The sequence below is a fragment of the Eleginops maclovinus genome, chromosome 22 (assembly GCF_036324505.1).
Source record: "Eleginops maclovinus isolate JMC-PN-2008 ecotype Puerto Natales chromosome 22, JC_Emac_rtc_rv5, whole genome shotgun sequence".
NCBI lineage: Eukaryota > Metazoa > Chordata > Actinopteri > Perciformes > Eleginopidae > Eleginops > Eleginops maclovinus.
The window spans coordinates 12,194,367-12,207,278 of NC_086370.1; the positions used below are offsets into that span (position 1 = coordinate 12,194,367).

General features: G+C 38.8%; 1 protein-coding gene across 1 annotated transcript in view; it reads left to right on the top strand.

The window, feature by feature from the left end:
- The first annotated feature begins 228 nt into the window (after positions 1–228).
- The window catches only part of lmbrd1 (LMBR1 domain containing 1), a 46,288-nt gene continuing 33,604 nt past the window's right edge, over positions 229–12,912 (top strand). The window contains exons 1-3 of the mRNA XM_063875165.1: positions 229–351; positions 1,825–2,001; positions 2,627–2,690. Coding sequence (XP_063731235.1) covers positions 238–351; positions 1,825–2,001; positions 2,627–2,690 — 355 coding nt within the window. The 5' untranslated portion in view covers positions 229–237. The remainder of the gene's footprint in view (positions 352–1,824; positions 2,002–2,626; positions 2,691–12,912) is intronic.

Genomic DNA, 12,912 nt, shown 5'->3' on the forward strand with positions numbered 1-12,912 from the left:
CATGCAAAAGGCAGTATTTTGTAGGCTGCTGGTATCGACAGCTTCTGGTATTTAAAGTGTTCGGCTCCACTGTTTTTCCGTCCTATCCCACCACCAGTGAAGCTCTGTAATTCCAATACAACTGCTGTTAAAATCATGTGCATACATGTGGAGTTATCTACAGACCGTAGACTTCTACAGACGTTGTGCGCAGCGCACTTTTTGCAGACACGTTACGAATGCTGCTCGCCCTCCACTATGGTGAGGTCCCCGGATCACGTGGGTTTGTTATTGCAGGAAGTGAAGATGGCGGACCAGTCGTTTCTCTCCGAGTCTATGCTCGGGTGGTCTATTTTCACTTTTATACTTATGGTAAGCACATTTTAAGTCATGTAGTGTTTTCATTTAGTTGTGGGCTGTCATACAATAACTTTGAGATGTTTAGGTAGGTGTAGAGGCGTCGTGGTTAAGGTGTTACGACACGATATGGCTACGGTGTATCAACGTCAATATTGGCTTGGGATTGGTTTTAGCTAACATTAGCCATGACACACTTTAGCATACAGTCTGTTTTGTGCTCAATGTAGTAGTTATAATTCGTTTATATGGCATACCAAAAGCTGGGGTAGTGTAAATCAGGAGTATTTCGAAAATAGGTGGGAACTATTTTATTCTTGTACAGAAAATTAAGACATCTACAGCTTTTACCTGTGCTAATGCGTAGTTAGGTTTCACCACAAGGTTTTAAAATGTGCTTTACTCAATGTCATCGCAGTGCTGCTTGAAAAGCTAATAAGGCTTCTGCAAACACATATAACCTTTCTGTTTATGTAAACAGAATTGGACCCATTCAGAGATAACTTTAAACGGTAGCGTTACTTAACTGTTATGTGAACTTGGTCTCAGTAATCTGCTGCCCAATTTAGCTCCCATTATCTCAGCTGTCAGTCAGAGTCACGTGACTTAATCAGAAGACGTCAAGGAGAATGCCCCGGATGCCGATACTGCTTCCCCACCCATCACTTACAGCCCCATTTTATTTGAACAAACCTTTCAGTGGGTCTTATTTGGATGCAAACCCCGCTCATTACCTGGCAAAACAAGCAGCCAGAGGCTTAAGGCAGCAGGACTTTAATTGATCCTGTCTGTGAATGGCAGCCCCTGATCTTAAGGGGCTAGTTTTAGCAGTGTCCTCACTTCCTACAGCTTGTGTGCCGTGAATATGACCTTGTCATTTTGAAGTCCCTTATTTGCCTTTCTCCCTATTGAGTTCCCTGCATGTTACTAGGACAATTGCTGTCCCCCCCCCCCCCCTTACTCTTATTGAACTGCAACAGAATACATGAGGAAATTCATGAATTAATTAAACATTTTATAAAACAGTACCTTTGTGTTATTTCTTTTAAGTCCTTAAATTGATTGTGAATCTGTATCCACTCTTGTGCTGAAAGGATAGGAGTAGGGAGGATGATATAATCAGATTGTCTTTTTTTTCCAACGCTTGCAGTCAGGCTATTCTAGTTTTTAATCCCCCAGTGTTGTGTTAACACCTTGGTTTGGGTATTTCCTCTTTGGCCATCCTCATCACATACATGGCAGTAATGGTTTTAGCACTGTTGAACAGACATAAGACGACACAATGTTGTGAACACGGTGTAATGAATTTATAGCAGTTCAACACTGATCAATGGTTAGGTGTGTTGCCAGTCAAAAAGGACATTGTGCTATTTATATTGTATTTGAACTGTTACATTTTTGATTGTACATTAGGCTTTAGAATAGTCTTTCTTGCATATTACTCATATTTACTATCCCTCCTGATGGTATGTTTTTCTCCTTGTTTAGGTAATCCTGACTTTTTGTTGGTTCTACATTCGGAAATTTCAAAGTCGTCAGGAGAGTGAAGTTGTTTCAACTATCACAGCAATATGTGCCCTGGCCATTGCTTTGATAACCTCTGCACTTCTCCCCGTCGACATATTCCTTGTTTCATTTATGAAGTACCCCAATGGTACCTATAAGGTAAGTCTCCTTTCTTCTAACAGCGCCAGTAAAAATCAATTTGCGAAATACTAATGAGTTTCTCCTGAGGCAGCTTTTAACTTTACTTTGTAATTTTCTTAGAATTAGACAAAGTGGATGTTGTTTTAGTCCAATCTAAAAGCTGAATTCATTTCTTGGCTCATGAATTTTGTGCAAAGTCATTGCATTTGTTTCTATCTACTTGAAGATACATCAAAGTGTGTATTGGCATCTTCATTTGAAGAGCAGGTAATTGTTTTTTTCAGTGGGTTGTGAGGTGCTTTCTACTTTTAGCTGTTAATTGTTTTTTGGACAGTTCAGTCAAGGCAACCTAAAATAAGATGCACATGTTAACTCGACCGGGACATAATGCTTAATTTACTTAAACAAACATACTTTATTGGTTATCAAACCTTGTAATCCAACAAGAATGGAAAGAGTCTGTGTCTGTGTGCATGCATGTCTGTCCTTTGAGTTTCTCCACAACCTTTTTTATAGTCATTATTGTCCTTTTTTTTTCTTTTTACGATAAGCCTGGTATCTATTCTCGTTGTTTTACTTCATTCCTTTTACTTTTCAACTTGATTTTAATTGTTCGCCATGGTTTTCCTTTGGTACCCTCCAGGATTGGGCAGCTAACAATGAGACAAGAGGGCACATTGAAGACACTGTGCTGTATGGATATTACAGTAAGTGCATTTTCTTTATATCTGTCACATATCACATCGGGGTTATTTATTGCAGAATGTAATGGAAAATGTATCTCATTCCCTAAATTTGGTCTTTTGTTTAAAAAAATGTCATTGAATTAAGCTGTTTTGCAAGTCATTCTTACTCATGGTAACTATAAATCAACTTTAGTAGTACATCTTGTTCCCCCTGGAGCAGTCTCGCTCAAGTTTGCACCAAAAATACAGTATATCAGAAAACAATTCAGAGGCTGAGCTAAATGTAATTCATGAAACCTGAATAAATAAAACATAGAATTAAAACCAGTCATAATACAATAATCTATAATAGGTATTACAGTTAAAATAGTAGATAGTCAAAAGCCCTTTTAACTGGTTCATCTTAATGAACTGACCGATAATGTTTTCCATGATGATGTAATATATCAGAGATATCCAACATTTACAGTGTTTACTGGCAAAATGTCAAGGATGAGCATACAAATTAATGGAATTTGTCAAAGAGCAGGCAGGTTACATTAGTCAACTGAAGCTGGCAATAATAAATTACATTTACTGTTGCATAATTATGCTAAAAAGCTTTCCGTTGGATGTGCAGCACACACTATTTTACTGGAGAACACAAGGTGAATTGTTTTCATGACACTCATATGAAGACATTTAATATATATACATTAGTACTTTGCCGACTTTTTCTTAAGAGAGTGATGAGTCAGATCTTTGTTTTGTTTATGTAATGCACTTCTTGTCGATGCAGCCTTGTTAACTTTTGTGCTATTGTGGTCTTTAATGGCAAACATGCCTTGCAATTATTTTCTTATATATGACTTACAATATATGAAAAAGGAATGTATTTTATTATCTGCTCTCTACTTTTGTTTAACCATATATCAAGTATGTTGCTGTACATATATTGATGCTTTGTGTGCCTGGCTACAAACTCATGTGAGGGAGTTACCAGGATAGGAAAATACTAAGCTTATAGATCAAGTAAATAACCATTTTAATAGGATTTTGTTATTTCTCTAGTAGTGATCAAAACAGCTTTTCCAATCTGACTGAGTTCATTGGGTGTGATTGTAACCTGTTGCTGTGGTTTGTGTAGAGCTCTGATGGAGCACAGATGTTCCCACTTAACTCAGACGCTGCCTAACGAGTGTGCCAACCGTGCTTGATTGACATCAGTCTAATCCTGCTAATGGTTTTGAATTACACCTTTTATCATTTTTCAAAAAATATGTTGGCCCCTGGTAATACAAGTTTATCTCAGCCCGACTTCAACCTAAGCCAAGTCCAATTAGCCAGAATAAGTGAAAAAACCTGTGTGAGTGTGCAAGGCCTTTTAAGCATGACAAACGCATTGAGGGACCTTGTTAGATAGCAAACAATTTGAATTGTCATAGTAGAAAAAGCACAGGTGAAATGGACAACCTTATTGATGCCAGTTTCTCTGAAGCTATGCCATTGAGCCCAAATGCGCATCTCCCCTAAGGGTCTGACAGTTCGTTTTTGGCCTACTGAGTTGTATCATAAGTAGGTTTGTTAAACGTCCATTCACGGATCTTGGACTCTCCTGCCTGATTCTCTTCCATTGAGGAAAGGCATGTCTATCCCCCATGGATAATTCCATTATTTGAACATGGTTGCAATTCATGAGGACTGATAGTATCCAGGCCCGGTTGGCTATTACATTCCTAACTGAAAGCTATTAGTGCCACGGAAATTTCTTCATGATTGTCATATTAAAGGATAACATGAGTTGGTTGTCTTTGACGATAGCTAATTCAGTCATGCCAAAGATGCTTGATCACACGGTTTCCAACAGATGCTGGCTTAAAGTGCTTGTCAGCTACAATGTTATGTGCCGTCTGTTCAGAAATGCCAAATGCAAAGAAGACAAGCTGTCTACTTGCCCAGACAGCCCAATCAAAGAAACCACTTCTACTGGTAAAATGACATAAGAAAATTGGCTTACTATGAACACTGCACCTGGATCCAGCATTCAAAGCCCCTAGTATACTGTCCTTGGACTCACCCAGAGGATTTCATACAAAAGATTTTAGTTTGGAATTGCCATCATGTTTAATGGTACAGTAGCTTTATATAGACGTATACAATGAAACATATGATTATATAGGTATCGTTCTGAATGCATGGACTGCCAGTAATTCCAGTTATTGTATCAAACCGCCTAGAAACCATTGTCATGGTGCATACGTCACACGTCAAAGGTCAGGTAATAGAGTGGTGCAGGAGTTCTAAAACCCAGGAGTGAGTTAGCATTTTACCACTTCTGGTTCCCTCGTCTCAGGGTCTTGGGATTTCTCCGTAGGATTTTGGAAAATAGCTCGAAATAAGGTCTGTGATTGACACAAATTTAAGAGAAGGATCACGTTTTGCTCTACGACATTAAATACATCAGCAGTGAACCCCCTACCTGGGGATTTTTGAAGAGTTTACGCGTCTGAAAAATGATGGTTGTTAACAAGTGGCTCAATAGGACTACAGAAGTTGTTGAGGACGTTGTACGTCATTACACCAAACACGTCAACATTCCCGCTAAGTTTGTATGCCCCTGTTCTGCTTGAAAGCAAGTACATGCGCTCTTACAAACTCGTAAAACAAACGCTTCAACTTGAATCTGTATTTTAGAAATTTCAGTTTTTAAGTTGGAATGACGTTGAAGTCATGCGACCCTGCTGTACTCGTCTGTGGTACGTTAATAGCATAACGTTATCATTTTGCTTCTGGCGATTAGATTTATGATACGAGAATGATAAAAGTAGGGTAGACATGTGGAGATTATCCGGCGGAACAAAACGTGCATTTATCAAACATGTTTGTTTTCCACAGATGTTATTTTTTACAATATTCCAAAATCCTATGGAGAAATCGCATTGCTTTTTTGTCGATCGAACCAATGCGCAGCGTACTTCCGGGTCGGCCTACAAAAATACGTCATCCCTGCACCACTCTATTGGTTGAGAAAAGTAGAGCGTCAACATGTCTTAGTGGCTGCTAGAGTTACTGGGAAACATGCATCCATACTGTCAAACTCGTAAAGGACAACATGCCAAATAGTTTGTTCATGCTATTCGCAGGGATTTTTCCTTTATGCATTTTCTTATGTAGTCATAGCTCTGGGATTGTGTGGTGCGAAATATCTGCCGGCAAATCTGTTGTTGTCTTGTAACCTTCGACTGTTGATAAGCAAGGTTGATTGCTTGTTAAACCTTCCTAAAATACAAGCAATCCCCGCATTTCCCAATCTCTCTGTCTGATTGGTGTTGTGGTGCTGAAGGTGAAAAAATGTGTGAATGCAATCTGAGAGAGGAAAACTTCTGACACATCATTTAACACAAGACAAGTTCCTGAGGTCAGTGCACTGCTTTTATGATAAGATTCAGAGCTCCTTTTTGTTATGCCCAAAACCATCAGAATGGAGTTGTTATATATTCAGTGAGATTTAAATGTTTAATTACAAAGTTAAGTGGGATCATCATGCTTCTCTGTTTGACTGTTTGTCACTGCAGTGAATAGATGTTTGTGAAGATGACATTTTTAGTGGATTGTGTGCCGAGTAAGTCTCATTTTTGCTGAAGGCTAAAGTAATAGGCTAAACCTGAAAATGTGATAAATTCAATTTTGGCTTTTTCACTATCCTGTTGTGTTTGATGATTGGATTTTTTTAGTCGTACTAGAGACTCTTTCCTCTGTTCTTTCGAGAGGCTTTGCTTTTTTATTTGCCAGTAGGTGGAGACTAAGCTCCATGTGTGCTGCATGCACAGTGTGCTCACAAATCTAACCTTTGAAGTAGAATTTTCTCACAACCATATTTGACAGCAATGTCCATTTGTCTTTTCACAAATGGAGTAATTATAGGTTTGATCCCTGTTCCTATTTCTTCCAGTGAGGCTTGCTTTTCTTCCAGGTGACTGACTTGCATTCAGTGGTGATCACAGTTAATAAACATATGTATGTCCGGTGCTTTTTAAACCCCCTGCTGTTTATTAACATAATGTGTGGCATGTCCTTACATAGCTGTCATTTGGTAAATTAATGTCGGATGTTGGTTTAAAAAAATGTACATTTTTCTCTGAGCACACACATTTTTAATCAACCCTAAAGTTGACACTGTAAACATTTCTGCAGCATTTAAAATGCACTTTTCTGTACTGTATAATTACCCTGAAAAGTTTAACATGCACAGTCAGGTCATAGTGGAGAAATACTGTATATAGTCGGGTGAAATACAACACCACTACATAGTTATTTTATAGATTTGTTCCTTTTTCACCGTGATATTTATAGCTTATTATTTTATTAAACTGCATGTGTGCTTATGTTAAAGCACACCAAATATCTGGGAAATCTCTCATTTCCTTACATTCTGCTGTTCTTATGCTGGCTGCATCAACAATGGCATCATATTTAAGTCAAATAAATGCATTTAGTTAAATCATAGGGCTCATTTCGAGGCTGAACAATAAATCTTGGTGCCAGTGAGAAACAGATATTCAGAAAACTGCAATGTCAAAAAACCGGATGTGAAAATATTCTGTTATGTTCCTTATCTTCTGTAGAGAAAACTGCAGTTTTATAACTTACACAGTGTTATATTCAATAAAATCTATCTTCAAATTGACAGAGTGGATGGATGCCTGCAACCGCAACACCCACTTCCTTTTAGAGCCCAAATAGCTTTTTGTGATCTTTGATGAACCCTAAGTTTGCAAGCCTAGCCTCTCAATCTCCAGCCTCTGTCCATTTATACATTTCCTTGGACTGCTCAGTACTTCAAAGCAGTGGTGCATGAGACCCTTAAGCAACAGTGCAAAACACCCCTGGGACCTCTAAATAAATCATTTGCTTTCTCTCTTCCTTTTTTCTTTAATGCCATTTGTAGAGGAGAAGTTGAAAAGGAAGGGATACTCTTGTAAATTCTCGGCAAGTACTTTTCTTTGTCTGTGATTCTTTTCCACCCTGATGTGCTGACTGAATTCTGGAGGAAAGTGGTAGCCAAGTGCTTCTTTAAGACTATTTTGAAAACATTGACAAATTGCAGTTTTATTTTTTAGAGCAGCTCTGTGTGATCCAGAGGGGCCTTCAGCCATAAGAACATTGTCCAGTGTGAATAAGAACAATGGGTACATTTTGCCACCATGTGCACAAACCAAAACCCACTTCTTCTTCCTGAATCTAACTCTAAATATACAAAACAGGGATTCCGAGACTTGGACAGAATTGTAAGCCTGTAGTTACCTCTTCAATCATTTGTCCCTTTGTGGTTGTTTTTAGCACAACTAAAGCTGGAGTTCTGAGGCTGATTCTGTGACTATCAAGTTATAATGTTGAGGTTCCCTCATTTTGGAAATAATATACTGAGCGGGACATTTTACATTTGGAATATAAACCTGACAAAATAGGTTATTACTGCATTCATTCCTAATAAGGCTAATCCTATCTATGGATTTTTTGTAATGCAGTACCTTGATAGAAAAACAAAAATAACAATATTTCTGTTATAAGTTAATAGTAATATAATATTGGCCAGAGGTCGGTCACATTACTATATTTTTACTATATTGTTCCCAGAATAAATCACGATAGCAATATTCTAAAGTCATCCATCACCAATTTCAAAATATAAATAATATAATCAGTGAAATTCACCTTTGCTTGGTTTTACTGCGTTGAGATGTTACCAGGTGTGCATGTTGGACGTCATGTTTTAAAGGAGAGATTCGCTCCCTTCTCTGCTAAAGGCACTATTTTATTATAAAAAAGGTTGAGACATGTTTATTTATTGAAGCAGAGGTGTAGGCTGCAATGTTACTCTTATACGTATTCGGCACAAACATGTCCTCAACTAACCAGCTAAATCTTCATATACCTGTTTTACTTTGAGATTAGGGTTTTACTATTTGCGTGTTGTCTGTCAAATAGCCCGGATATATTCGGAGAAAGCTCCTTCTGGTGACGTTGGTTTTGCTCAATGAAGCTATAGAAATCGTTTTAGCACACACAGATCTTCTGGCTCGGAAACCATTTGATAATGCAGCGCATAAAGATATTTTTCCTCCATTTAAGTATTCATCAGTTCCCTATTCATGTCCTTCATGGCTACTGAAATTGATCGTCCCCCTGTAGAGTCCATTTGGGATATGACGAACTCTTTTCAACCAGATAAAACATGCCATTGAGCTATGAGGTGAATCAAAGATTAACAGGATGTTCCTTGTTTTGACAGTCCATTTTCAGGCAGATGGAAAAAACTGCAGAAACATGCGTCTGGACGCTTGAGATTTTTGCATTCAGACCAGAATCTGCCACACAACCTGTAGGTTTCCACAGAGTCCATTTAAGGTCTGCAGTCGGGTTTACTTACTGCTCGCTGCCTTGTCGTCAGTTTGGAGTCAATAAATCAAAATTTGGGTGACAGTGTTGTGGAAGGTCGGTGAGGGAAAGGTGTGCCAAGCCAGTGACAGTCAAAATCACTTGAGTGACTTTGATAGACCGAGAGGAAATGTCAGTCAATGCAAAGATGCTAATAATGCACTTCACAAACATTCACTGTCAAAGTGCTTTTTCAGCATTGTCTTCAAAGCTATAATAGAGTTTGCCAAAAGCTTTCTTCTTTGTATAGTGGTGAGCTATCTGAATGTTATATTCATATTGTTATTCATAACAGGGGTTACACACTCCTTTTCACCTTTTGAACTCTAGAAAATAGTTGTAAAACTTGTATCGACTCAAAGAATGAATAAAAAGACAACTGACAGCAGTACAACGGGATGCAGCGTCAGCTTATCCAGTTTCTTTGTGTTGTTTGTTAGCAAACATCTGTTTACTCACACGCTCAGAAGAAACAAAGCATCAAATTAGAGGCCCTCATGCTACCTGTCAAAGTGAACTTGAATATTTACTAGTGTGTATTCCAGGTTCGACCCCCTAAAAATGGATACGTCCCTGATGTTTACTGGAAATAAGAGTGCAAGCTCAGAGTGTCATACCTTTCAGCAAGTGTCTGTACAGACAGATATTTTCATCCGTCTCTGGAGTCCTTTGTCAGAGACTGTGTTTCTGTGGAAGCCTCCCCTGGCATTTCATTTTCACTTAAAATGTAATACATGCTGCCTGTCTGCAAGTGAAAAGTGACCAGGTGCTAATATCCCTGTGGAGAGCCACAGCAAGGTGAAGACAAGGCTCTAATGTTTCTCATTTAGAGTGAAGCTACTTGCTTTGATTGATATCTTGTAATATTTATAATTGTTGTAAATTTCCTGCAAATGATGATTAAAATATAATGAGGTTTTGACTATTGCGTGTGTTGATTTACTCACATAGTTTCACCAGCTGGCACTGTTGGTAGATGAAGGCTTTTTTTTAAGCCATTTCTTCCAAATTTTCCAAAATGTTGTCGTTTCCTTTCAGTAAGTGGAGTATGAACACAAAACATGTATGAAGGGTGAAAAGAGGACATTTACTATTTAATCTCTACTCTCTGTCGGGGGGGGGGCGGGGATACGTGTGCTTACTCCCTGTAGAAGATGTGCTTAGAGTAATGGATGATACATGGTAATGCAGTATGACCTATTCTCTCAGTATGTTAATATTCATGGTGTTTTGATTCATTTTACCCATTGCTTTAACCCACAAGCATATGTCAGCAGCTGCACACAGTGCATGGCTTGCATTTATTGGCTCCTGGCATCATCCTAAACTCACTTTGTCTGGCTGTAAATGAGTGTAAATGGATATGTTAGTGGAGCAATGAATACGCGTTTATTGGAAGTAATGCCCTATCACAATCACAGCTGGCAAAAAGAAAGCCACTATAACAATGACATTCATTTGTCTGAAGTAGAGAGAGCATTTTGTGAAATATAGTACCTTTCACAGGGATGCATGTTAGTACTTGCTTGAGGGCATGCATTTGACTGATATGGAACAGTTGTTTTCCACATGTACATTGAAGTTGAAATATGGTGCTAATGTTCTGGATTAAATGTTATCAGGAGCAGCTTGTGATATAAATTTGCTATAATACGCTATTATGGAACTGCTTAGGGCAAATAATAAGTTGTTGTTTTGTTTTGGTCTTAATATTTATCCATTATTTGGTTTCTGTGTTTCCAACAAAGACTTCACTCATTTATTGAAAATCACTATGGTCAAACCTCAGTTCAACATGTATGAAAAAGGGGACACTGTTGTAGTTGTGGTTAGCTTAGTTTGTCTCTTTGCACATTTTTTACTTGGCATCACAATGTGACTTGTTTTAATGATTCACATTATCACCTCAAAGAGGCGTTGGGCTATGCCAACCATGCTGCTGGGTGCCTTCGTGTTTGTGACATGCTTTCCTTTGAGTTATTTTGGGTTTGTCTGGGCTGTCTTCACTGGCATGCATTTGCAGCAAAAAGAAAAGCCCCCAGCTTGAAATAGCATCTCTCTATTAAAGTGTTTTTGACTCTGCTCTATGAATTCCTAATGTTTTCAACTGTTGGTCTTTCTCTTAAAACGTTTCTTGTACAGGAAGAACTAAACCAACTTACAGAATAGCGAGTTCTTTCACCAAGAACCGGTTTATCTGTCCACTGTGTCCAAACCACACAGAAGTCTATGAAATGATTTTCTGATGAAGCAGGCTTGTATCTTTTAGGTGTTTTTGGGCCAGAAGGCCTTTATTGGAGATGTAAGAGTTGAAAGGGGAGATAGAGGAGATGACATGGGCTGAATGTTTGTCCGGCTCGTGATTCAAACTGGCTTGCTAGGCAGCGGTGACTTCACATGGGCCCTGGCTATAACCACTGACCTCTCTGCCGGCCCTGAAGTTGGCTTTTTGATATTGAAGTGTTTAAAATTGGTATGGAATTGCTAAATTGAGTATGCTTATTTAGATAACCTTACCTCCTCAATCAAATAAGAAGCTCACTTTAGTTATATGAGACATTTCCATGAAGGGATAGTATTTTTCCCTGCAAACCAACTCAGTAACTTTTTTTTTTTAAAATATTTTTTGAGGCTTTTTGCCTTTAATCGGATAGGACAGTGGAGAGTGACAGGAAAGTGGGAGAGAGAGTCGGGGTGTGATCCGGAAAGGACCACGGGTCGGGAATCGAACCCGGGTCGCCGGCATACGGTGCAGTTGCCCCAGCCAGTTGCGCCACGGCCGGGGCCAAGTAACTTTTAAATACATATTAAGCTCTACAGGGTGGTACATGGTAATACATTAATTAAAAAAATGCATTACCTGCTGCTGGCCCCAAATGTATACAGTGCATTTACTCCGATGGAAGCTTCCCCTAAACTGTTTTAGGAAACTTTCTTTAAAACGGCTTCTGTAACCCACGGCCATGCTTTCAACTAAAATCATGCTTCACAGAGATTAGTACATTGCTCCTCAAACTCATTACCCTGTGTTTGGATAGGTCGCTATCAAAGATCATTACATGGTTTAGTTGAATACTCAATTCTGATTGGTCAATTGAGAACATGTGACACGTTGTTAATCCAGTAGTACAGACTGCTGTCAAGGATTTATTGACCGTTGTTAAGCAGGATCAAGAAAGAGAAAGGAAAAGATGTTAAAATACGGAGCGCTGGACGTCCGATAAATCACCAGAAGAAGACAAACAGGAAGTGAACACTAACAGGAACACGGTCTGGGCTCTGCAGTGTTTAAGGACTTGTTAGTGGATCAGAAAATGTGAACAGACTTGAACAGTTACAGAAAACCTCGATCAGTGCTGCCGTAGAGTTGCTGTTGTTGTTGTCGCAGTTCCAGCTCTTGGTGCGCCGTGGAACAGGGTTTTTTCTTAACGGAAGAAATATGATCATTTTTGAGTCAATAAAATCATTTCAATTAATATTAATAAGTGGGATAATGTGCACCGAGGCGGTCATTATGGGGAAAAGAACACCCTTCATGCTGATCTAGATCCCTCCTCCCTTACTTACGAGTTACGAGTTGTTGTGTTTTTTTAAATGCCCATTTTGCTTTGACCATCCAGGATCTCTAGCTATTTTGAGTTAAGGGAATTGCAGTAACAGCCGGGTTCTGTAACATGTATCGTAAACCCCATGTGTTTTGTTTTCCTGATAATGGCCAAGAGGGTCAAATTGAACCTCTAAGACAATGCCCAATAGTCACTCATTGAGCAACCATTGATATATGCAGTATGTTTTGGAGAGGGAAATTAGGAAAGTACTAGCAAAA